Raw genomic sequence first — 26243 nt, forward strand, 5'->3', positions numbered from 1 at the left:
CTGCCTGACTTCCTACACCCTCTTCCTGGGCGCAGGTCCCCAGCTGGGCTGCTCAGGATGAATTCCCACCTCGCTGGGGCACTGCCTCCTGACCAGCCCAGCCCAGCCCAGCCCGCGATCCCACCGGGGCACTGCCTCCTGACCACCCAGCCCAGCCCGCAATCCCACCGGGGCACTGCCTCCTGACCGCCCAGCCCAGCCCGCGATCCCACTGGGGCACTGCCTCCTGACCGGCCCAGCCCAGCCACGATCCGCCCCAGCTGCCCCTGCTCCCCAGCGTCCCCCTCCCTGTGCGCCGGTCCCCAGCTGGGCGCTGCTCAGGCTGAATTTCCACCCCACTGGGGCACTGCCTCCTGACCGCCCAGCCCAGCCCGCGATCCCACCGGGGCACTGCCTCCTGACCGCCCAGCCCAGCCCGCGATCCCACCGGGGCTCTGCCTTCTGACCGGCCCAGCCCAGCCCGCGATCCCACCGGGGCACTGCCTCCTGACCGCCCAGCCCAGCCCGCGATCCCACCGGGGCTCTGCCTTCTGACCGGCCCAGCCCAGCCCGCGATCCCACCGGGGCTCTGCCTTCTGACCGGCCCAGCCCAGCCACGATCCGCCCCAGCTGCCCCTGCTCCCCAGCGTCCCCCTCCTTGTGGGCCGGTCCCCAGCTGGGCGCTGCTCAGGCTGAATTTCCACCTCGCTGGGGCACTGCCTCCTGACCACCCAGCCCAGCCACGATCCGCCCCAGCTGCCCCTGCTCCCCAGCGTCCCCCTCCTTGTGGGCCGGTCCCCAGCTGGGCGCTGCTCAGGCTGAATTTCCACCTCGCTGGGGCACTGCCTCCTGACCGCCCAGCCCAGCCTGCGATCCCACCGGGGCACTGCCTCCTGACCGGCCCAGCCCAGCCCGTGATCCGCCCCAGCTGCCCCTGCTCCCCAGCGTCCCCCTCCCTGTGCGCCTGTCCCCAGCTGGGCGCTGCTCAGGATGAATTTCCACCTCGCTGGGGCACTGCCTCCTGACCGCCCAGCCCAGCCCGCGATCCGCCCCAGCTGCCCTGCTCCCCAGCGTCCCCCTCCCTGTGAGCTGGGAGCCCCGAGGACCAGGGTGGCCTGGTGTGCCACTGCGGTGCCCCCTGCAGAGCCCTGCGTAGCCACGCACGCGACTGTTATTCGGGGGTTACGAACCGCCCAACTGTTTGCTTTACTCATTTATTGTAACAGATGACATGAGCTCGGTAGACAGACAGACATGATGCTTAAAGCAGCCAATGTACTTTGCTGGTGTCCCCCTAAGACGTCTGATGAGAATGGACGCCCGCGGAGCGTGGACACCGGGAAGCGCTCGCTCTGCTCACCTGTAACTGGGAGATCTGAGAAAGCTGGTTGAGTTGCGACAGCTGGTTCAGCATGGCTACCTGCTGAGGACCGAAGAGCGGACTCAGGCCGCTGCTGTTTGGTGCATACTTCAGCAATGAAACTGGAACCTTGGGATGACAATGGTGAGTTAACACTGTGATACAGTAACTCAAACTAACCAAACGCACTGTGTGGTTTAAATGATCAGTATTATTAGAGGGATTGTGCCCCTTCTCTTTGCTTACAAATTTATGGTTCACACATCCTTTCACGCGATCAGTAAGAGATGACCGAGATGACCCTTCAGTCAGAAAATGTACTTTGCTATCGCGCTCCTCGGAATGTTGTATGGAAGGTAATGGTCAACTTTCATTAACCTTTGACTCACTGTCTCCACCCTCCTACATCCTTCTGCAGTAACAGCTAATTCTGAAGTAGCTGCTTTCAAGGATGCCAGTGAAACAATGATGGCCCAGCAGTCGCCTCCCGCGGATACAGAACAAGCCCTGTTCCCTGGGGGGGTGTCCCCTGGGGCTGACCTGAGGGGAGAGTAATGGAGGAGGCACTTGAGCACGAAGATTAGGCTGAGATGAGCTGAGAGCTTGTGCTGGAGGCTGCTGCAGGCCCCGGGCTTGTGCTGCTGTGTTCCCAACACCAAACACACTGGGATTGCCATTCTGCAAAACAAACAGCCGACCTCTTCAGGGACCCCGACTTCACCACCGCACCTCCACATCCACAGAGCTTACTGTTCCACAAATCATTCACAGAGAGCCTCAGACCACACATGGACTTACCTGTCTAACAGGATTCAAGTTTTGCATACCCAGCCCCGCTATGGAGCCAAGGGCCTGGTTAGGTAGTGCACTATTTGAAGGGGGGAGCTTCATGCTCTGACTGGACATAAACTGCAAGTTTTGGGGTTCATCTGCTACAATGCCATCCTGATGGGACAGACAGAAAGATGCGCGACACCAGCCAAGCACACAAGTGGAAGGGAGAAACCATTGCAGGAACAGAGGAGAAGTCACATGACATTCCAGCATCAACAGGAAACAGGCAGAAAACAGAAGAGATTGGGTTAGTATTAATTCCAGAGCACATAAAAAGAAGCAAACATATTTTATGGGATTAAGAAGAAAATACCAATGCAATCCCTATCATAACTTGAGACACAGGAAGGACAATGAACTGCAGACCCAGCAAGGAGATCTGACACTGGATTACGACACTGTACATTACGTTAAATGTGCTAAAATATGAACGGAGACTTACGCTACGAAATGCGTTGGTGTATTAGCCACAGGGGTGAGACAGCCAACCTACCTTATCGAAGTAAGGACCGCGCTCCACGGAAGACTCTTTGGAAATCTGAGGCCGAGAGGCAGGACCTTTCCCGACCGCTCGATTGTAATCACCCATGTTGAGGCTATGTTTATCTATCTCCATTCGCTTGTCCTGTAACATTCCTAACAAATACAGGGAGCCGTGTCACCGTGTAGGAAGGCAACTGACCTACTTGGTTTTAGATAAACTCGCACTGGAAATCAACACCCCCTTCCCAGGCTGAGCTGCCGCCGTGACAAGGACCCGAGGGACGGCCGTGCCCCTGTAGGTCCTACGTTCCCACAGTAACGCTGGGTTTAGCAAGGACTGGGATTCTACCGAACCTATGACCCTGAAAACAAGCCAGTCCACAGAAGGTCAGATGTCTCTGGTCACCTCCAGTCTGGTTGATTTTACAGTAAACAGTGCCCAGTCCCAGGTAAGAAAATGAGCACGGGACACATGGCCACCTAACAGCACTCACTAGGTGTCAGGCACTCGTTTGCTTTGCGCCTGCCAATGTCATGCCTGTTAACTCACTCCCACTGTCACCTTCTGCCAGCAGACGGGGGCGGGGGGGGGGAGCCCTGGAGTCAACAAGTCCCGCTGTGTCCACTTATCTCACTCGGATTTCTCTGCAGCAAGGATGATCGCCTCTCACAGAAACGCCCAGACTGCAACCCACCTTTGCCTGAACCAGCTGGCCCCCAGCGCCATCCGACGTCCACAAACCTTGAAGCATGGACACTGCTGTCTGCCTCTGCCTTCTCGCCGAATGCCCACCCTGGCCTGGCTCCTGCCCCTCTCTCCACAGCTGGGACACCCCAAGGCTGACGCGGACAAAACAGACATGGAGTGTGCCCGTCTCTCTAAACGTACTCCCAAGACTCACTCACTACCTGTGTGTCAGCAGTCACTGCCACTCACGTGCTCCTCACATACAAACGTCCGCTTTGACTTCACTCCTAGCTTAGTCCCGTGATCTTACCAGCTCGCTAATCAGCAAAGCACCTGACTGCTCCAGTGTCACTGGAACAGGTGGCACCAGGCACATGTCCCCAACGTCCTTCATAGGACCCGAAAGCGGCACCGTTTCTCCTCATCCTACAGACTTGAAAACCCCTTCCCCATCTCCCCTGCCCGCACTCTCCACACCTGCTCCACCCTCCACCTCCCCCACCCTGTCTTGGCCACACTGGACTCTGACTGGTCTGTCCCCACTGCGGCCGCAGTCCTCACTGCGCTCCCTGCAGGCTGGCGGGGGAGGAAAAGCTCCGACAGGACAGAACGGCCACGTGCTCAGACTGCACAGCTGAGGAGAGCACCTGGCTTCCTGCAGCATTCCCGCACCTTCTCCCGGCCCCGCGGCAGGGGCTGTCAACAGAGTGAGGGGGAGACCCTGTGGGGACCAGGCGGTCTCCGGTCAGGCGGCCTGGGCAGGTCTGGACAGAGCCTTCAGGGGGACACCGTCCCTAGAAGGTCGGTCTCTTATAACCCCAGGGGGGTGACGCCCTGGGGACCTGTCCGCCTGCTGAGCCAAGGCCACGTGGGGAAAGTCTGGGAAAGTTGGTCACAGCCCCAGGGCGAGGCGAGGCAGGGCAGGGGCTCTTCCCTGGGCAGGTGGCAGGCCTAACGTCAGTGAGGACTCCTTCCGACCGCCTCACATCGCCACATCGTCTTCTCAGTATCTCCTCCTGGCCAAACTGTGATCACACCACCGCTCACCTGAGGCAGCTGACCCTCCCTGTTCACCCAACTGCGTACTTCCCTCTGCCCTGGGCTCACCCATAACAGCCCCGCGGAGCTGCCCAGGCAAGCGCGCTCGGGGCCACCCTGCGGCAAACCCAGTCCCTCCCTCTCCACAACAAACGTCCGAACGTCCGACTCTGCCGCTTCTCACAGCCACACCTCCAGGGACTCCGGTTCTCCACCCCACCCCCCCACCCCGTCTCAGTCTGGAGCTCAGACAGCGCCCACTGGCCACTGCAGCAACCTCTAGCTGGTTTCGCCAGGTTTCCTGCTGTCCTCTGTTCGCTGCGGCCAATGTGTTCTGTCCTAAGATACCTTCAATCTACAGCCAAGATTCGTTTTCTAAAACATAAGTCCCAACCATGTCACTCTCCTGCTTAAACACTCTTGAATCCCCAACTGTAGACGCGTGTCCCCACTGCCTCCGCGACAGGTCCCGGTCAGGTCATGCCCGGGGACACGTCCCACACGGCTGTCTATGGAGGATGGACACACACTCACACTGATGAACTTGTCCTCACCTCCAGGAAGGTCCATCTTATTGCTCTGCACACTGTCTTCCGGTGAGTCTCTCTGGAAGTGAAGAAAAAGCATTAGCAGGTCATTTATCAATGAAAATAAATTGAAAAATAAAGAATTCTACTTTATTTCATTATTTGTGAAATTCAATTGGGTCATAAAATTTCTTTCAGTGCCTAATAATTCTTTTTAAATAAGATATGATGTGATGGGAATATTAGCTCAAACTATAAAAAATAAAGGCTTCAGGGCTAATTTTACTCTAACCTCAAGCTTAACAGGGAGGGCGCACAGATGAAACGCGTTAAGGGAACAGAGCGACGCGTTTGGGTGGCCCACGGAGCCCCGTGCAGGAGGCGGCGGCTGCGGGAGACTCACCGAGAAGCCGATGCTCGAGAACTGCTTGACAAACGGGTTTATCCAGGCCTCCTCCTGCTTGCTTCCGCCCTTCACCATGCCCTTCGTGAGACAAGAGCAGAGACGCACGCATTCCCATTGGTCCGGGCGCTGAGGCTCAGTAACCCTCAACAGAGCTCCCAGCCCTCACTCCTAACCAACTTCTCCTCCAACCGACTCTTAACAGAGTTGTCAACAATTAACAATCAACTTATTTGATTTTCAACTTCCTTTGCTCCAGCCCCTGGCACAGCTGTGATGCACAGAGAACCCCTAAAGCACGCAGTCAGAAGGAGAAGACAGAGCCAAGGCCTCAAGGACCCCTCAAAAAGGCCTCTGAATAATCGGGAACTGTTCGCCAGGCAGCTCCCGACGGACATACGGACTCTGTTCTGAAGGACAGATTGTAATTTGGATTTGCAGAATTCTCACACCAAGCCAAAGTAAAAAACAGTCATTAGATTCTCAGGTTGGTTCAAAGAAACCAACCTAACTCATAATTTAATTATGCTATGTGCCCTCTACTGAAAAATCACCATTTTCCATATGCTAAAGTACTTTAAAATTTTGACTTGTGTTGCCAAGAACACCCAAGCCCAGCAGCAGCAAGAGCTGGGGCTCCCGCCTTGGCGCTGGCTTCCGGAGGCTGGCTGGGGCGTGGCCCACAGAGTCTGCTCTGGGGCGTGAGCTGAGAGGACCAACGGTCCGTGATGAGGAGGGTGCGAGACAGGGAGCCCGGGAGCCCGGGGTACCGTGTCTCCACCCCCAGGACCAGTCCCTGCTACTGCCTGCTCCTTCCGACTGTGGGACAGAACACAGCTGACCCCCCACGGCAGGTCTCTGAAGCAAGCGCCTAAGCCTCTGCAGGTTCTCACGTGGTCTGGTTCCTCTCCCTCTCTCCTCCCCACCCCGGCCAGCTGCCTTCTGTTACCAATGTCTGTCAGACTGTCCCTTCCACTGGGCACCCCATTTCTGCTTCCCAATCCGAGCCCCTTTCACTAACCTGAGTGAATGCAGAAGCTTAGATCCCTAACTCTGGTCTTTCCTCTGTTCCAATTTACCATTTATTCTAACAGTGGTTAACATTCTTTAAAGAAATTAATTTTTAAAAATCAAACTGACGTTATTTTCTACTTGATTTCACTGGCTCCACGTTTACACAGACTAAGGTCGAATGTACAGGCATGTACTGAAAACCCTTTACAGTCTGGCCTTGCTCTAACTACAGCGCCAGATCTCCTCTCGCCCAGAAATACTACCCTTGGGCCATGTCAGGCTACGACCTTCAGAACACACTCCACCCCCAGGCACGCCCAGATCCCAGCCAGCTGCTCAGACTGCTCCTAGCGCCCGCCCTCCCTCTGCGCTCCTGGACTCCTGGACCGGCAGCCGTCTCAGCGTCCTGAACCCCCAGCTCCAAGCACAGTACCCAGCGCACAGCAGAGGCTACGGGAGTGTTTGCGGTTGCTTTCTAAGAGATTGTTACTAGTAGAAACAAAGGAGAAAGAGTAAAAAGGCTACACACCCTTTCCCTTCTCCTTTTTTTGCCACTCAGACCCTGTAAGGAAAGACAAAGTCACAAAAGGGCACGGTCCAGTGGGGGGACGCGGGGTTTGGACTGGAGCCCCACGTGGCACCCTGCTCTGTCACTCCCTAGGCAGGCGGCTCGGGCAGGTCACCAGCCTCCTCAGTCTCAGAGAGCACGAGCTTGTGTAAAACACGGGAAAGCACCTCATAAGCCACATGGTGAGGCAACAGGCAAATTCAGCCAAACAGGAAACATTTTTAAATGAAAATGGCAGGTCCTAGACCTAGAATCCCAGGAGTAAAACGGGGACCCCAGCAAGTCACCTATTTCTAGTACAAGGTATTTGGCTCCAAGGGTCTCAAAAAGGAATGGTTTCCAAACACGATGTGGGGATGGACGGGTCAGAGACCCCTGGGGACTGGGCACTGACTTCGAACATGGTCACCAGGAGCTCAGACACCAGCGTCCACCAGGACATGGAGCCTGGCTCAGGACACACGGCTCAACTGTCCAGCTGCAGACGTCCCGGCAGACAGGACGCTGCACTCGGAACCGCCCCCCCCCCTCCCCCCGGTTCTGACGTACAGCCCGGTCTCTGAGAGTCAGATCTGTCCACATGTAATAGCAAAACCAAATCCAGCTCTTTCCTTGGGATTTTTGTCACAGGACCTTCTGGGATGGGAAAGGGACGAGGATAATGGATGGATGCGGAGGCGGAGGACCTGGGGCGGGGCAGGGGCTCCAGGGGCAGTGATGGAAGGGGACATGAACTGGCAGTGGATGGTGGCAGGAGCCGACATGGAGATTTGCCCATTCTTCCCCCTCAGCACCCGGCACCAGCCGGGGCGCGGGCTGTCCCGGCGGCCGAGGCGGCGTGGGGAAGGAGAGGAATCCCTGGCTGCAGCAGCGGGGAGGGAGAAAGGAAGTTCCTGAGGCGCACGTGTCCCCAGGCGCACGGCTGGCCGGGCAGGAGGCTACACTAGGCGGGGACTGCCTGGACTACGCTGACCGCCGTGAACGGGGGGACAGAACGGTAACTCTCTGTGGGTCAGCTACCTCTGGAATTTCGAGTTTCAAGGGTGTTGCCCTTGACATGTTTACCTTCGACGACATTTTCTTCGTGTATGGCGGCCAATTTAAAGATGAGTTGAGCTCTTGAGACGAGCTGCTGTTCCACATCCCGATCTCCACATCCTCCTCCTCCTCCCAGCCGGCGGGGCGGCCCCCGGCCAGCGGCCCGTCCTCGCCACACCAGCCGTCTTGCATAGACTTGGGCCCTGGTTGTGGGTTCGCAATACAAAGAGGAACACGCGTTAATACACGCTTCTTTCTGGACGATGAACGTCCATTAAAGGGGTGGGGTGTGGGAAAAACCTAAAAAAAACTGCTTTTATTCAACCTCCCAAATCTGCATACCAGAATGTATGTTAATAGACTGAGTTCAAAGTTTCATTAAATAAGAATTTACTTTCATTAAAATTTAAAAAAAAATCTTTGATGCTTTTGTGAATCAGAGGGCTCCTAAGCACGGGATAATGGTGGCACTCGTGTTCACACTCAGCAGTCTGCACGGTGACGCACAGGACAAAGAGGATAGATAGAATGAACAGGAGTTCGTTTTTACACATATTTTCAGGGACAGTGACCAAAAGTATTGCAAGTCATCCACAGAAAGTATCCTCTCTCTATGCTCGCCTTTGGAATTGCTATGGGATGTCCCACACACAATCTATGGAACAGTGACAACGTCCATCTGAGTACTGAAGTCCTTCCTGAACTTCGCTTGTGTCCTGTATAACGTTCGGGGACCGTCTGGAACCTAAACCGGACAGTCTGCCATGTCCCCGTGACTGTTCTAGGCCGTCTGTCATGTTGGACGGTCTGGGAGCTGCTCAACTACTTCCAGATCACCTAATCTGGTAAAATACAGTTTTGATCTGGTGAAGTATATGCAAATCATTAATAGCTGCAGTTCTAAGGAAATGAGAAAAAGACAGGAAAATTCAGAAGGATAGAAGAGCAAACCATGTTACAAATTCAAAAAGCCAAATAGGATCATCTAGTAACGATGGCACATGGACACCGTGACAACGACACAGACATTAGCCAATCAGTCATATGCAATGCGAGACCACCACTGCGACAGAAGAGCTCCCGGCGAGCGTCAGTGACTTACCAGACTTGCTTAGCGCTTGTGGACCAACAGAGCTGGAGCCCCACGAGGATGTGTTGGATGCCACAGCACTGGGCTCCCCCCAGCTGGGGCCACTGTCTATGGGCTTACCCCAGGCGGAAGTACCATTATCCACAGTTGTGGCTGGAGCAGAAGGCTCCCCCCAGGGCTCACCCCAGCCTTTAGAGAGTGTGGGAAAAGAAGTCATCAGCACATGGTAGGGAGGTACAGTGGAATCAGAGGCAACAAGGAACACTCAGAGAACAAAAGATGAAGAACTTCACATTTATGTATTAAATGGTGATACTGAGACGGGCAGAAAATATGGCAGCTGTTCTACATAAAGCAGACAAATCATTTCCCGTTATTGTAATTTGACTGTAATGTGTATTTTTTTCAGCCCTTCCTTCCTAACTGCCCTCTTAACTGGGTATAAGGCAGGTTTCTTTGAATAACCTTAATTATGACAAAGTCACCCTCCTTTGAAGATAAATTTAATTCCTGGAAAGTCACGTCAGTCTGAACCAAACCTAGTGAATTACAGCGGGCGATTGTGCTGGGTAGCAGTCAGTGTATAGAATTTTTACCCTAAGTACATACAACCTTTCAGCGTCCTCATTCTGGAAAAGCATAGCCCGCTTTGTACAAAGTGTCACTAAGTTGTCCAAAGCAAAGGGAAAGCCATAAACATGTTTAAAAGAACCAACACAGCCTTCCCCTTAGACACACAGCTGTTTCTTCTAAGAACTGAACTAATTAATTACATTAATACCACAGACTACACTCAGGAAAACAAAAGTACATAGGTCCTGAAAGGCCAGTTCGTGAACACACTCCTGTCACCACGCCCAACTAAGACAATCTACTGCAGTGACACGGAATGACAATGTCACTGTCCAGATCACGTGCACAGACAGAACCAGCTCCTTGTACTGAGGGGAAGTGAGGATAAAGGCACTGTCAAACCTTTCAGGCACATGCACACACGTGTGCACACGCGTGCCCATACACACATACACACGTGGTATCTAACAGACTTGGGTCCTGCTAAGGCCAAATACAGTCTCTAGTACCGAGAGTACTGTCGCTACTGTGCTCTATTTCTGGGGGTATTTTAGTCAAATAAAGCGAGAGAGTCTGGGAAAAGCGACCAGCACTCCCACCGGCACTGCCGCCCCAGCCCTGCCCTGCCCTCGGCTGCACGGCCGTGGAGAACGGAGCGCACCGGGCCACACAGGACCACAGCAGCGCTGCTGGAGGCAGAGCTGGTCTCCGACAGTGGACATCCCCGCCCCTCTCCCGTGGGAGTGAAGGGCGTGTGTGCAGCAAGCACTGAGCACCTCTCAGCATGAGGGGCAGGTGACAGGCTCAGCTCTGTGCAGTGCAAAGACCCCCGAGACTCCACAAAGGGACAACTCACCGGAGCCCCCGCCCGCCTCCGGGGCTGGCACGGCGCTGGCGGGCGGCAGCAGCTGGTGCGCCTGTGCTTGCTGGTCTGAGCGGCTGCCGCCGGTGGGGACGTTTTTGTTCCACATGTTCACATTCTTGTAGTTGTACTTGCTGGGATCTCCCCAGGCCGAGGTTCCGTCGTCGATTTCCATCTTGCGCCGTATGGACTCGGGGGACGGCTCCTCCCAGCCCGTGGGCTCTTCCTCCTTTGCCGGGGCTGGAATAGGCCCTCCCAGCCAGCCCGTACCCGAGGGTTTGCCTGGGCCTGGGGGGACGCCCCAAGACCCCATGATGTCTGGTTGCTTGCTCCAGTCTGGAGAGGCGACTGGCTTGGCCGAATCTCCCCAGCCCAGAGACTGACTGGACTTTGGAGGGTCCCCCCATCCCGGGGAAGAGTTAGGTTTAGAAGAGTCATCCCATCCTGATGAATTATTTGGATTTATATTATTTCCCCAAGTGAAAGAACTGGTTTTACCAAGTTCGTTCCAACCAGAAACGGACCTGTCGCTGTCGCTGCCTCCAGAGCTGGACTTCTTGTTGGTCTCCCCCCAGTGGTTGCTCCTGGACGCGTCCCCCCAGTGGTCGCCGGCGGACACGGACCACCCCTGGCTGGCCTTGTGTCCGTCGCCCCAGCCCTGCTTGCTCTTCTGCAGATCGTTCCACGTGGCCCTCTCCTCCTTGCAGCCCCCCCAGCGACTGCTCTTGACCGTTCCCGCAGCAGCAGAGTCATCCTCCCACCCCCCCTGGCAGCTTGAGCCTTTGGAGTCTCCCCACCTCAGAGCAGGCTTGGGGTCCCCCCACCCCGATCCGGACGAGGGGTCGGCACTGCCGGGGCTCGCCTTGTCCACACAGGGCCCTGAGCTGGACGTCTGTGCTGCGGAGCCCCCCCAGGCCTCCGTCCCATTGTCGGCCTTCCTCTCCCCTCTGGGCGACATCTCGGTGTCCCAGGCAGTGTTCTGCTTGATCGGCGTCTGTCCCCAGCCCGAGTTGGAGAGGACACGCGGGTCTAAGTCAGTTCTGTTCACAATGCTTTGGAGTAAAGTGTGCTGATCCATCTTCCTTCTGTCTCTGCCCGGAGTCTCCCCAGCGGCTCTGTCCTCGAGGCGTCCAGTGCTTTCCGTGCCACCTTCGCTGCCCGCTGCACCGCCCGTCTGGGCCCACGCGCTGCTCTGCTCCTGGGTCTGGGGTGTGGCAGGACCCTGACCCTCTTCCTCAGTAGAATCCCACCCGTTTGTAAACTTCTTCCCGTTGCCATCTGCACTGTCGCCGGAATGCTGATTGCCAGGCAGCGTGCTCCACTCCACGCCAGGGGCGTTGGTGCCAGTGCTTTGTGCAGGAGCGCCCCACCCTCGCCGGCTGCCTCCGGGGGCCGCGCCGCTCCCGCCTCCCCAGGCTGCACTCTGGGCACCTGCAGGCCCAGACTCCCACACGCCGCCGCCTTTGTTTGCGTTCCCTTGGAAGTTGGTGCCCGCAGGCGCGTGGGCGCCAGGCTGCATTAGCGTTGCGTTCACAGTGTCCCCGTTAGCTTGGCCACTCGGACTTGAACACTTGTCTCCGGAGTAGTTAGACCCATAGGCAGCCCACGCAGTACCATAGGAGCCGGCGCCCTTCGACTCTCCGTTGCTCAGGTGAGAGAGGGGGGTGCCGTTCACAGCCGACGGTGCCTGTATCTGCTGCATTTGAGGGTGATCCACTGTGCTCACGCGCCAGGCCCCCGCGGTGCTCGGCAGCTCCTTCTTCTGCACAGAACCGGAACCGGAACCGGAGTTTGGTAAACTAGAGGTCACAAAGTTAGTAGTGTTATTTGGTCCGGTCATGTCAGTGGTGATATTCTGAGGTTGACCACTGAATGAAATCTGTGTACCACCTACTTCAGACTCACAAGTCTCCTGAAGGCTTCCCCAGGTGCCGTGGGCCGCAGAGCCGCCCACTTTGGAGTTCACACTCTGACTGCCGGGCACCTGGCCGATGGCGCTGCAGGGGAGAGCGAGGCCGGGACCGCTGCCCCCGCCGGGCCCCTTCAGGGCCAGCCCGCTGCTCTCCAACACTGGCCAGGCCCCGTGGCCGCCGACTGAGGTCAGAGTGCTTGGGTTTCCCCCTCCGTCCGAGGGAGGGCTGCCAGGGCCCCAGGCGCCCAGCCGGCCGCCGCTGCTCTCTGGCGTGCTCTCGGGGGCATCCACGGGGACCTGGCATGTGCTTATCACGGCGCTGTGGGAGAAGCCCCAGGGCCCCGCACCGCCACCGCGGCCCACGCTGCTGCTGCCGCCAACCACAAACTTGTTCTGGGAGCCGAGGCCAGCACTGCTCCGAAGGCCATCTTTCTCGCCGCCTGCGCTCCCGGACGCCATGATCGTGATGTTTCTCTCTGACTCGGAACCGGAGGCAGAATCAGCGTCCACGCATTCTGAAGCCAGCTCTGGGTCACTGCCAGGGGCCGAGGGCCATGACGCCTTCCCGGGGGCGTCGTTCACAACCACATCCGTACAGCTGGTGCTCGAGTCGCTCGTGGAAGACGCGGGTCCCCGCTGCAAATTCTCATAATGGCTCCCGGAAGTGTTGTGGTTTGTATCTGGAATAAAAGTACAGAATTTTATTAAGTGTTTGGAAAACCGATGACTAGACAGTAAATGCATGTGGCCACTCAACACCAACAAGATCTAATGCGTGGCAGTGTGGTTCCACAGGCACTGGGCGGGGAGCTCTGCCCTCTGTCCCCTGATGCCATCCTAAGGGCCTAGCCCAGCGTCCACCTGGCACGTAAGAAAGAGCTCCTCAGTGGCCACCTGCTGAAAGAACCAACCGCTCCCGGGGCAGAGTGGCAGCACTTCCGAGTCAGGAAGGGTGAGGCGGCAGAGACGCATCGGGGAGCGCAACGCAGCCCAGGCTTAGCAGCCTGCCTGGAAGAAGAGGCTAAGGTGCAGATGGGTAAGGACAGGTGAACAGGCCAGACTGGGTGACATGTATCAGGAACACAGGGCGGGCAAAGGCAGGTTTACAGCTGTCACACAAAGACAAGACCACGGCTGGTAACACACGGAAAGGCTCTGTGCTGCACATACTCACGACTGTGCACCCACTTCTGCCCCACCCTGTGCGTAAGGAACCCTTTTCCAGCCTTTCTCAACTAGCTTTTGCACAGGTCTGTTTTCGGTACTACGACAAGTTTGGAAGAATTGTGAAGTCTTTTCCATCACGTTCCCACTTGGTGGTGTTCACGTGCAACCTGAAGTACTGGACAGAAGTATTTTTAGGTTTTCTCTTCTTCATACAAATTTCTTAATTTACCCATATAGCCATGTTTACTGAAAGACAACAGAAAAATCGTTCACCGATATGCTGAAGATCACAGAATTGCTATGATTAAAAATCAGCTGCTGATACTGAAGACCACCGAGGACCAGCCCTCCAGTCAGCCCCCATCTTAGACCTGCCTCCGCACATGGTCACTAGCCATGTTAGAGCAGGCAGTCCGAGTGTAAGGAGCAGACTCAGTTTAAGGATCGGGCATAGTTAGAGACTGCCACAGAGGATGGCTGCATTTAGACTATCCTTAGGAGGCTGCCTATACTGTAGTTCTCTTTACAGTAATCGGAATCATATACAGTGTTTTCATATTTTTTAAAATTTTAAAAAAGTTTTATTTATTGTTTTTAGAGAAAGGAAGAGAGAGAAAGGAGGAGAAAGAGAGAGAAAGGGAAATACTGATTTGTTGTTCCACTTATTTATGCATTTATTGCTTAAATCTTGTATGTGTCCTGACCAGGGATCAAACCTGCAAGCTTGGTGAATTGGGACGATGCTATAACCAACTGAGCTACCCGGCCAGGACCTGCAGGGCCTTTCAGTAACACATGCTCACGTCACAGCCCACTGAGCCCAGCACAGGCTGCAGGCCTGCCTCCCAGCACTGTCTCTGAAGGCACAGCTGTCAGCAACGGCAGGTGACAGAACTCTAAAGAGCAGCAGGGAAAAGGACCAGCAAGCCACCAAAAGTGTATCGACAATTCAACAAACACATGTAGTACTCGAAAAGTTCTGTGAGTGACTGATTTTCCCTCCCTGTTAAAGAATCAGTTTTAAGCTGACCAAATCTGTGGGCATCTTCCAGTGCCCACAAGAGAATGAAGGCCATCAGAAGCCAGCCGATCTCACTGGACAAAGAGCCAGCAGCCAGCAGCCGCCCACCACAACAGCACAGAGCTGTGGCCTGGTGCTGCTGGTGCTTCCACACTGAGCCCTTCAAACAGCCCCGGGCACGGGCACAGCCCCAGAGGTACGTCCTCCCGAAGGAAAAACACAATCCCACTTACCTACTCACTCCTCATCTCAGCCAGCTTCCTAAAGCCTAGGATCTGTCACCAATTCCTTCCTGTGCCCAGCAAACCCAAACATCACCAGTCCCAATTCCGCCCACTTTTCTCCAAACTAAGCAGCGAAGCAGCAGCATAGGACTTCTGTTGCCATTATTTGCTTTTTCGCTTGTGTGTGTGTGTTGCCTCCTCCACACAACAGAAATAAAACTGTGAGCGTGGGATGGTTAGAAGCTGGAAACAGAGGGAAGGGACTGGAATTCAACAATGAAACATCAGAAGCACTCCCATAACAACAGGAAAAAAGACGGAACATTTGCCACCAACACTACGACACAGCTTTGTGCTAGAAGTACTAACCGATGAAATATGACCCCCAAATGAGGCAAAGACGGCAGAAAAGAGACAGAAATAGCTAGCACGCAGAAAGCAAGTGTCTTCTCCTCCAGGAAGCATCAGTGTGGAAGCGCGATGGAAACAAAGGCAACTTGTTTAAAGCTACAACTTGAGTAAAGCTACAGAACCCTTAAGAGTCGAGTGTGAGTCCATTTTACTGCAGACAACCTGACTGAGTACGGAAATTTCCTGAAGAGGAAGCTGTGACAATGTTTGAAGTTTAATTCAAATGGAAGAAACTGCTAATGAGGGAGCCTGTAACTCAATTAAAATGATTTTAAAATTCATGAGAACAAGTGGCAAGCTGGGAAGGAAGAGCGGGAGAGCAGAGGGAGGGAGGCCTGTCTGGCCGGCAGGACACAGCGCTGCGCTCTCGGACGGTCAGCCCTCGGCTGGACAGAACAAGGGACCCAGAAACAGACCCAAGGAGGTGTCAGAGCTTAGCATTCTACATCAGGAAGAGGAAAGGAATATATATTTTTAAAACATTTTTCGAATGAGACAATTTTCCAAATAACTCCCAGTGTTAAAAGAGGAAAGCATGAAGTTATTGGTGAATGAGAACGTTGTATACATAAAAGCAAAGAAAGAAATCATTATAAAAATGACACAGACCTGACTACTTACCCGAAAAGTGAAACTTTTTCATGTCAGCATACATCAAAATAAATAAATAAATAAAAATTAAGAGTCAACAAAGTATACATTTTTCAAACTGACTCTATCACCTTTCATGTTAGTGGAAATTTCCCTCAGAATCTGGTCCCAGGCCTTGTTTGGAGGTGGTGGTGGTCTAAATTTATCTTCTGCTATATATTCCTAGGTATTTTAGGAAAAGAAGGAGAGATATCAATAGTAATTATTTTATAAAATTCCGTTTTTTAAAGAAGTACTTTACTGATAGATTTGAGAGAGAGGAATGGAGGGAGAGACAGGAACACTGATCTGTTTCTTTCTGTGCCCTGACTGGGGATCGAACTGCCACCCTCTGCGCTTCAGGACAGCGTTCAAGCCAACGGAGCTATCTGGCCAGCACTAAAGTTCCATCTTTAATCTGAACTTAACTTGATACCTTCAAAAACACCTAAATTAAAAGTCCATTTCAAAAACTGCATTTACCGAGGGTGGGTCACCAGGACCTTGTCAGTTATGAAAAACCTAAGACGCATGCATGCGCACGTGTGCGTGTGTCTCTGTGTGTGTGCAGATACTACTCTAACCGGAGCTACCACACAAGACTCCCCAGCAATCACCACGAAAACATTTCAGTCAGGACTCCTCCTTTAAGAACTCTGAGACAAAGTGGAGGAAAGAACTTCTACAACAGTCTCACGAGAACGGGGATCTGAGAAGAACCGACTGCAAAGGGCGACAGAGACCCGAGGCTGCAGACAGAGGCGGCGGCAGGCTCGTGTGCGGAGGGGAGGGGACACGAACACCACAGCAAGACAGCGGACAGCACAGGGGACGGGCAATGTCTGCACACCTAACCACCATCGGGAATTTTAATGTTAACATTTTTCGTTAAAATAACCCCAATTCTTGATGTTTTATCATTATAGCTCAAATGTCCCTGAGCTTCTTTAAAAAACCCTCAAAAGCAGGAAAGGCTATAAAGAGCAACAGACAGCACAGCTAGGCACTGCTCACCTTGAGACACACACCAGCTGCAGTATGAAGCTCCCGTGTGACCCTTCTGACCACAGCGCCCTCCTCCCACTGGGAAACTGCGTGGGACCCTTTCAAATGCCATATTTTAACTCATCCCCAAACAATACATAATGTTGCTTTGCATGCTTTATATTTTATATAAATGTACCATACTGTAAACAAGCAGAAAGACATTCTGGGGCAACCAATGGCAATATGAGCGCAAACTGTTATCAGAGGATATTGCTGAGTAAGTCCTTTCACTTCGGGGGGGTCCTAGTACCATGGCTGTATTGGAGACTGTCCTTACTCTTAGGAAATGACGTGTGGAAGCACCAATGGTGAAGAGAGAAGAATGTGCACACACATGTACAAATGTGTGGATGTATGTGAATGTGTGGTGAGGGAGGGCGGTGTGCGTGTGAAATCAGGACATTAACAACTTACAGATGCGGGTGCACGGGACGCGTGGTCCTCTTTTCTACTCGCTCAAGGCCTGTGTATTTATCCCGTGAGCTGGGTGATAAGGTCGGGTCGGCACCCTTTGGCCCACAGGAACAAGACCGCAGCTAGTCCTGTTACACATTAGTCCTCGCAAATTCTAGTGACATCTGGGGAGTGGCAGGGCCTGCACCTTACTGCTCTAAGGAATCAACTGCAGGAGGTCTCAGACGTCCGCTGAGACCGGCACTAAGTGTCTGGGCTCCGCCCACAGCACTGTCTGGCTGGACCAGCACAGGGTTCTGAAACACTTAATGTAAGAATGTAAAGGTACTTACTTCATGCAGAGCATGAGATCAACTGAGCCCCCTGCTCCTATCACTCCCTGTCCCCTGTCCCCTGACCTGCCTGGCAACCCGTGAAGGCATTTCAGCTTGGGATCCCGAGTTACAGAGTCCCCAATCTCACGGACGCATGAGCCCCACTGCCTGGCTGCGCTGAATAAACCCATTACACGGGGAAAAGGGAGACACACCCAGCATGCCTCATCTCCACCAACAACTTAAAATACATTCCTATGTATGGATTATATACATCAATTTAGATGTCAGCTCTACTTCCTTAACTGCATGTTCAGGAAACAAAAAGCCAAATGTGAACAGAAATAGACAAAAATAAAAGCAGATGGTAAAGTGTGGGTTGGAGCCCTGCGGCCCGTAAGGATGGACCCCAGTTCTGAGAGCAGCAGACACGTGTTTCTGGGTGACGGCTCAGGCTCCCGATGCTTGTCCACAGTGCTGCTCCTCACTCCTCTAGTCTGTGAGGGGGACGTGACCTCGCTAGTCTGCACAATGAGGACTAAATGCATTACCGCAGCGAGGCGCTCACAGTCAGCACTCCAAACGGGTTAGCCACTATACTGCTATGTCAACCTTTCAGGAGCTGGGTAAGTGTCTAAGAAATCTTCCCTGATTCAGACTCCCAGTGGTGCATTCTGTGGCTAAAGTTTCTATCATCATTCCTAGTAGCATCTACTAAGAGGTTTGAATGTAAATATGTGACACACTGCTGGTAGGTGGGAATTCACAAATGTTTAAAAAAAGACAACAGCACACATCTGGTTCTTCTGCAGGCGGCTTTCCCTCGGCACCTGCGCTCCCTGTTTGAGGACTTGACGTCAGACCCCGGGCGGGCGCTGACCCTCCCGATGCCCATCCCCCCTCCACAGTAATGCTGCTCACCCTCTCGATGCCCATCCCCCCTCCACAGTAATGCTGCTCCCCTCCCGATGCCCATCCCCCCTCCACAGTAATGCTGCTCACCCTCTCGATGCCCATCCCCCCTCCACAGTAATGCTGCTCCCCTCCTGATGCCCATCCCCCCCCACAGTAATGCTGCTCCCCCTCCCGATGCCCATCCCACCCTCCACAGTAATGCTGCTCACCCTCCCGATGCCCATCCCCCCTCCACAGTAATGCTGCTCCCCCTCCTGATGCCCATCCCCCCCTCCACAGTAATGCTGCTCCCCCTCCTGATGCCCATCCCCCCCCCACAGTAATGCTGCTCCCCCTCCCGATGCCCATCCCACCCTCCACAGTAATGCTGCTCCCCCTCCTGATGCCCATCCCCCCCTCCACAGTAATGCTGCTCACCCTTCTGAGGTCCTTGTAGAAAAGGTGGGATAGTTTTCCTTCTCAAACGATTCTGAAGACTCTTTCCTATGCCCTCATCTTGGGCCTTCTTGTCATCTAAATGTATACCTGTAATGCTTTCAGGATTTTTGACCCATGTCCATTCTTGAAAAATATGACTCTTAGACTGCTGTTGTACCCATTTCAAAACAAGTTTGTTTCATTTCCCAAAATGAAAAAACATCTTCAACATGTATCATTTTCTGAATTTACCACCCACTTCTCTGTTTAATTACCATGCCACATGTGCAGGAGGCACCCAAGCATTCGTCCTATAACCTCTCAAGGTTTTAACTGCATTTTTTATTATGCTGATGACTCAGTCCATCTGCTTCCAATCTGACTTCCCAGATGAACTTCCAATCACGTCATCAGTTGTTTGGCATCGGGTGGGTTCTGTCTAAAGCAGGCACTTCTTCCTGAAAAGTGGAGTCCTCTGTACAGCTCACGGGGAAGGTCATTCATTCAGTGCCAACACATTCAGCACTAAGCTGTTTACTTTAACGTGTCATGTACTTTGATCCTCAAAGCGACCTTAGAGATGGACAATTACTGTTCATACTTCAGAGATTAGGAGACGCTCAGGTGAGGGGGCGATCTGACCAAGATCAGTTGGTAGTCCATGTCCGGAGGGGAGAGAGTATTAACTCAGGATGACAATTCAAGTTTCTACCCTTTCCAATAACAATGGCTGCTCTAATTGCCTACACTGGAAAACTCACACTCACCCTCTTCCTCTTTATCTGTCACAGCCAGTCTGTCCCCAAGCACGGCATGGGTGCTGTGACGAGAGGAGCTTCCGAGTCAGCTGCTGCTGTGAGTCCCAGCCGGCTCACTAGCCAGGAAACACCACCATGTGTGCAGAGCAGTTCCTGCTTATGTGGAGGCCGTGGAGGCAGAAGGCGAGTCCCTCTCCCCCCCGGGGACAGTACACAGGGTGGCCTGGGTGAGACTCGGACACCTGGCACACACAGTGGAGCTAGGATCTGAAGACCAGGTCCGTCTGCTCCAGAGCCTGTACTCATCAGCTAGTGTTTTCATGCATGGGAACCTCGGTTTCCCTCAATCTTCTACGTGGCTTACGATGAAAGCTTGAAAATACATACTTTGATAAAAGAATGGACAAACCACCGGAACCCATGAAAACGCGGACACACACTGGGCTTCAGGAAGACTGTGTAAGTACACGCTAGAGCACTCAGGCCTCACACCGCGACTGAGCCGGGAACGGCCGCGCGGAGGTGGCTGAGAGCATGTGCTGTTCGGTCATTTTCACGAGGGCTGTCTTTCATGGCACATGGTCACAGAGCGGCCCAGGCCCAGGTGTCATGTCCTGGAGCTTCAGCCTCCTCTCAAGAAGGGGAGACGAGCGCGGCTCACAGGGCTGCTGGCACTGCACGCAACACACGCAGAACTGCTCCCACACCACTCGAGGGAAGTGCCAGGTCTTAGCTACACCAAGCTATGACGGACTTGAGTCTAAGCCGCTTATTTACACAGCTAGGACAGGGAGGGTGAGGAAAACGGTCACTTTAAAAGCAGGATGGGCCTGACTAGGCGGTGGCGCAGTGGATAGAGCGTTGGGCTGGGATGCGGAGGACCCAGGTTCGAAACCCCAAGGTCACCAGCTTGAGCGCGGGCTCATCTGGTTTGAGTGAGGCTCATCAGCTTGGACCCAAGGTCGCTGGCTTGAACAAGGGGTTACTGGGTCTGCTGAAGGCCCACGGTCAAGGCACATATGAGAAAGCAATCAATGAACTAAGGTGTCGCAACGCACAATGAAAAACTAATGATTGATGCTTCTCACCTCTCTCCGTTTCTGTCTGTCTGTCCCTGTCTATCCCTCTCTCTGACTCTGTCTCTGTAAAAAAAAAAAAAATTTTTTTAATTAAAAAAAAAAAAAAGGCAGGATGGGCAGTGACCTCAGAAGCAACATTCCCCGAGTCCCGACCCTCAGCTCCCGGGCCGATCCTCACTGTGCCACCCGAGGCCAGCGAGCAGGGACACCTGACCACCCGCCGCCGTGGACATGTCCACCTGCTCCGCCCACAGGGGCGCCCGAGCCTGGAAGAAAGGCCTCTCACCTGGCCGGGGCGCGCCGCGCTGCGCCTCTCCGGGACTCGGTGGGGGCGGGCCCGCCCCAGCACTGCTCTCGGGCTGGCTGCTCAGCGCTCTCGCCGCGGGTCCCAGGTTCGCTGCTATGACGGGGAAGTGCTGGCCCCGCTTTAGGGGCGGCTTGTGCTCCTGGTGGCGAAACCGTGGCGGCACTTCGCGCGGGTACCGAGGCAAGGCCGGCGGTGGCTGCGGCTGCGGGCTGGCTGTGGCTCGCTGGGCATTATTATCAGTGCTGGTCGCTGGGGAAGGGCCGTTACTAGAGCTGGCGGGCTGAGGCAGGTTTACAATGGGCTTTACCTGTTCTGGCACTGATCCCAACAAAAGAAAAGGGGTGGACAAGATTAGCCAGGGAAGTGTACCTCCAGAGTATCAGCCATCACACAACAAGGCGCTGAGATGATCAATCCTAAGGGCTCAGAGCTCCAGGCGGGGCTCCCTCACACCCGGGCTCCGGCTTCCTGTCAGAGAGTCAGGGTCCCTCCCCGGCTGCCGTGAAGACCACTGCAGTCCTGGGCCTGCAGGGCAGTGCCCGCAGGGGGGGGGGCTCCCAGTCTCCTCCGCCCCTAGGCCATGCCCCGACTGGACTGCGAGCACTGGCTTTAAAAGCATGGAACTCGGCCCTGGCCGGTTGGCTCAGTGGTAGAGCGTCGGCCTGGCGTGCAGGGGTCCCGGGTTCGATTCCCGGCCAGGGATCACAGGAGAAGCGCCCATCTGCTTCTCCACCCCTCCCCTTCTCCTTCCTCTCTGTCTCTCTCTTCCCCTCCCGCAGCCATGGCTCCATTGGAGCAAAGATGGCCCGGGCACTGGGGATGGCTCCTTGGCCTCTGCCACAGGCGCTAGAGCAGAAGTCTCAAACTCGCGGCCCGCCGAACAATTTTGTGCGGCCGGCAGACTAATCCACGAACTACAGTTTCTGGTCGTTTTGTGACACTGAAAAGTGTTGTGTAACAGTTGCCTTTTGTAGACCTAGTGCGGCCCGCCGAACGGCTGTGATCTTGCTCTGCGGCCCACATGCTGAGTTGAGTTTGAGACCCCTGCGCTAGAGTGGCTCTGGTCGCAACAGAGTGACGCCCCGGAGGGGCAGAGCATCGCCCCCTGGTGGGCAGAGCGTTGCCCCTGGTGGGCAGAGCGTTGCCCCTGGTGGGCGTGCCGGGTGGATCCTGGTCGGGCACATGTGGGAGTCTGTCTGACTGTCTCTCCCCGTTTCCAGCTTCGGAAAAATACAAAAAAAAAAAAAAAGCATGGAACTCATATTATGAAAGAATTCAGTAATCCCAAAAGAAGCCCTCAATTCCCTGGTAATTTGTTCTTAATCTGCCTCGTGTTTAATGTTTCTATTTTAATGGTTTCTATTTTTTACCTCTGGAAGATAACAGCATAAGAAGGAGAGTAGAAAACAACCTGTCAGTTTCCTTCCAAAACAGCAAAGAGTTAACGTTTTTTATTGTTTAAATGTCTGAATCACATAAACTGAGCACAGGAAAGTAAGTACAAAGAAAACAGGATGAAATCTATGACAGTAATCAAAACTGGAGAAATGAATCTCAGAATAGCCACTTGTCTATATAGGAACAGCCAGAAACCACAGATAGTGAATTTCTGAACTCCCAGAAGGGAGTAAGAACAGAAGCTGACAGAAGTGCCTTACCAGTTAAGACACCCAATCTCTAACCTACGGCGAGGAAGCATGTTATAGGAGCTTCTGGGACCAGATGGACTGAGGTGTCCAGCCCAGATCTGCCTTCCCTGGGCTGTGCTCCTGGCCAGGCTGCGTAAGTCTGACTGAGCCCGTGCTCTGTGGAAGGGGTAACTGTCCAGAGCTGTCCTAAGGTTAAAACAGGCACGCACACAGAACGCTGAGCACGAGGCTACGTCAACAGGCTGCCCTTGCACGAGTGGCACAACACCCCCTTAAGCTGCTGCAGCAGCTGAGCGCTTCTGTGCTCAGCTCTCATGCATCTTCACAGATGCCACTGTCACACAAATAAAGCAAAATGTCTCCACGTGAGCGGGGAGGACAGAGAAAACTCTGCTCAAGGGGCAGGAGTGCCAGGCCGGATGTGAAAACAGAAAGCAGCCCAGCACTTGAACGCGCAGCGTGCGTCTGACGCCAAGCTGCAGAGCCTCGTCTGGGCGGTTTCGGCCCTGTCCACAATTCCCACCCTCAGACCGCAGCTCCGCAGTCCCCTCACTCCGCAGCCCACCCTCCCGTGCCGCTGTTCTCCCAACAGCCCAGGGACTTAGAGGAGAGCACTGATATTGATACTTCTTCACATACGAGTTTGGACCAAGTATATTCTAGGTCTAATTTCTCTATGTGTGACCATTTTGTCTCCTGGACAATTTAATGCTCCAAGAATGCAGCAATAATGTATATTCCTTTGTCACCAGAAAAACAGGACATGGGATATTGTAAAGTACCTCTGAAATTAAAAAGTGTATGTAATTATAAAATTACAAGGGAAATAAAAACTTTAACTTGGCTTTTACATCGTGCTGGGCTCAGCACAGTATCTGTCACTTGAATGAATATACCTTTAAGTGGTGCAGTTACCCTCTGCTACAAAAGACTCTTTTGGGCCCTGGCCGGTTGGCTCAGCGGTAGAGCGTCGGCCTAGCGTGCGGAGGACCCGGGTTCGATTCCCGGCCAGGGCACACAGGAGAGGCGCCCATTTGCTTCTCCACCCCTCCGCCGCACTTTCCTCTCTGTCTCTCTCTTCCCCTCCCGCAGCCAAGGCTCCATTGGAGCAAAGAAGGCCCGGGCGCTGGGGATGGCTCTGTGGCCTCTGCCTCAGGCGCTAGAGTGGCTCTGGTCGCAACATGGCGACGCCCCAGAGGGGCAGAGCATCGCCCCCTGGTGGGCAGAGCATCGCCCCTGGTGGGCGTGCGGGGTGGATCCCAGTCGGGCACATGCGGGAGTCTGTCTGACTGTCTCTCCCTGTTTCTGGCTTCAGAAAAATGAAAAAAAAAAAAAGAAAAAGAAAAACTGATGATTGATGCTTCTCATCTCTCTCCGTTCCTGTCTGTCCCTCTCTCTGACTCACTGTAAAAAAAAAAAAAAAGACTCTTTTGTCACTCCATTAATAGTGGTGACAGCAAGTTAATAACCAGATGTTGTGTTAGACAGCAACAAGAAGATGCTGTTTAATGCATTCAAGGAATCAGAAAACGACAAACGTGAAGCACTGAATGACCCACATGAAGACACGTATGAGAACCCTCACATCACCTCCAGAGTGACGAGGAATGTGAAAGCAGGACAGGCATGCTGCCCAGCAAGCCCACTCCCACTTCAAACCATTGTTCTTATCAGTCAAGCATCACGAGGAAAATAAGGCTGAGACAGATACTCAATTCTGGGGCCAGAAAGCTTCTCTAAAATCAGTAAAAACACTAAGACAATGCAATACTATATACTAAAATGAAATAATCTGAAGTGAAAACCTCAGGGAGGTAGTAGTCAAGAGTACTACCTCAGCTGGCTCAGTGGATAGTGTCCACCCAGTGTACGGACGTCCTGGGTTCAATTCCTCATCAGGGCACACAGGAGAAGTGACCACCTGCTCCTCCACCCTTCCCCCTTCTCTCTCTCTTCCCCTCTCGCAGCCAGTGGCTCAAACGGTTCGCGCGTGGTCCTCAGCGCTGAGGTTAGCTCAGGTGATTTGAGCATCAGCCCCAGACAGGGGTTGCCGGGTGGATCCCAGCTGGGGCACATATAAGAGTCTATCTCCCCTCCTCTCACTTAAAAAAACAAAAGAGTAAAGGAGAAGTGAACCGTGCACACAGGTGGAGGGCAAGGGCGAGCTGCAGGATAACAAATATAAAGAAACAGTGTATAATATTGGCTATACTGTATGTGTAGTTAAAATTTAGGTTAATTATGTCAGTAAACATCCAAACTAAGGAAAAAAAATAAGAAAAACATTCATTCACAAAAAATACAGTAAAAATATTGTGGTTTGTCTGTGACACAAAATGAAACGCCAAACATAAACCCCAACACATCTGTAATCATAATAAATGTGCATGGGTTAAATTCACTTGTTAATAAGAGCTCTTAACCTGGATTAAGAAAAATAAAAAAATCAAATTTAAACAATATACTTTGCAAAAATTGCTCTCGAAACAAAACAATACAGAAAAATGAGGAGGGGGGGGGAGTAGAGAGAGACAGATATCACCAAGAAATGCTAACAGAATTTAAAGAAAAAAAACAGTAATATCAGATTTTAAAAATTCAAGAAGAAAAGTATTATAAAAGATATCCCATTTTTATAAAAGAAACAAAAAGATATAAAAAGACAAGAACCTTTATATATCAAACCTTAGTCTCAAAACATGTAAAACCAAATGAAGATAGAAAGAGAAAAATTTGACAAAAAAGCAAAACAACGCACCTTGAAAACAGATAATATAACACCTTGAAAAGTAGAATACAGATATTATAATGCAGTAACACTAGAAAACAAAACTAGCAAATAAAATGCCTTAAATAAGTTTTGAGTTGAGTAAATAAATATCAAAACTGTATATCAAGAACAGAACAGTGAAAACAATATACATAATAAAATTTAAGCTATGGCTAACCAGTGCTCAAAGAAAACTTCATAGCCTTAATTATTTTCAGCAACAAGAATGACTGTAAGGCATCCAATTCAAGTTAAAAACAAACCAAAGGAAGCAAAAAGAAATCAATAAAGAGAAAAGTAGAAATCAATCGACATCCAAAGCAAACCAATGAGTCCAACACATGGGTCTATGAAAAAGCAAACCAAACCAGTTAACTTAATATTTTTAATTAAAAAAACAAAAAGATGATTTTCTAACATAATATATATATTTCTTTAGGTTCAACTCTATAAATATTTGGAAAAGCTGGAGGAGGGAAATATTTAATACTGACCCCAGAAGAGGGAGGAAAAATGCATAGATTAATTAGAAGAGAAGTAACAAGAGAAATTTATAAAATCACAAATCAGGATCAGACAGTGTCCATGATCAATGCAACCATACATTTCTTTTATCTCACTAGCATACTTGCAACAATCAGCATAAAATGGAACACCAACATAACACTGTTACTAGTAAATTAGACAAAGTTTTAGCACTACCAAACAATGGGGAAGGAGGAAAGAAGAAATAGAAACAGTACTTGGAATT

At 52.6% G+C, this 26243-nt stretch overlaps 1 protein-coding gene across 8 annotated transcripts in view; it reads right to left on the reverse strand.

Annotated features, from left to right (window-relative positions):
* TNRC6A (trinucleotide repeat containing adaptor 6A) overlaps positions 1-26243 on the reverse strand; it is a 183172-nt gene that overhangs the window by 15117 nt on the left and 141812 nt on the right. For 3 of the 8 annotated variants that reach the window (XM_066383393.1, XM_066383394.1, XM_066383395.1), the window contains 9 exons: positions 10452-13049; positions 9035-9211; positions 7960-8135; positions 6856-6888; positions 5313-5393; positions 4937-4988; positions 2667-2809; positions 1880-2017; positions 1340-1468 (listed from right to left, as the gene is read on the reverse strand). In XM_066383393.1, coding sequence (XP_066239490.1) covers positions 1340-1468; positions 1880-2017; positions 2667-2809; positions 4937-4988; positions 5313-5393; positions 6856-6888; positions 7960-8135; positions 9035-9211; positions 10452-13049 — 3527 coding nt within the window. Of the gene's footprint in view, positions 1-1339; positions 1469-1879; positions 2018-2137; positions 2285-2666; positions 2810-4936; positions 4989-5312; positions 5394-6855; positions 6889-7959; positions 8136-9034; positions 9212-10451; positions 13050-20775; positions 20830-21052; positions 21392-26243 lie in introns of all 8 variants that reach the window. The other 5 variants (XR_010751205.1, XM_066383390.1, XM_066383396.1 and 2 more) reach the window with 4 other exon arrangements.

Source organism: Saccopteryx leptura, chromosome 4 (assembly GCF_036850995.1).
Source record: "Saccopteryx leptura isolate mSacLep1 chromosome 4, mSacLep1_pri_phased_curated, whole genome shotgun sequence".
In the NCBI taxonomy this organism is placed as follows: domain Eukaryota; kingdom Metazoa; phylum Chordata; class Mammalia; order Chiroptera; family Emballonuridae; genus Saccopteryx; species Saccopteryx leptura.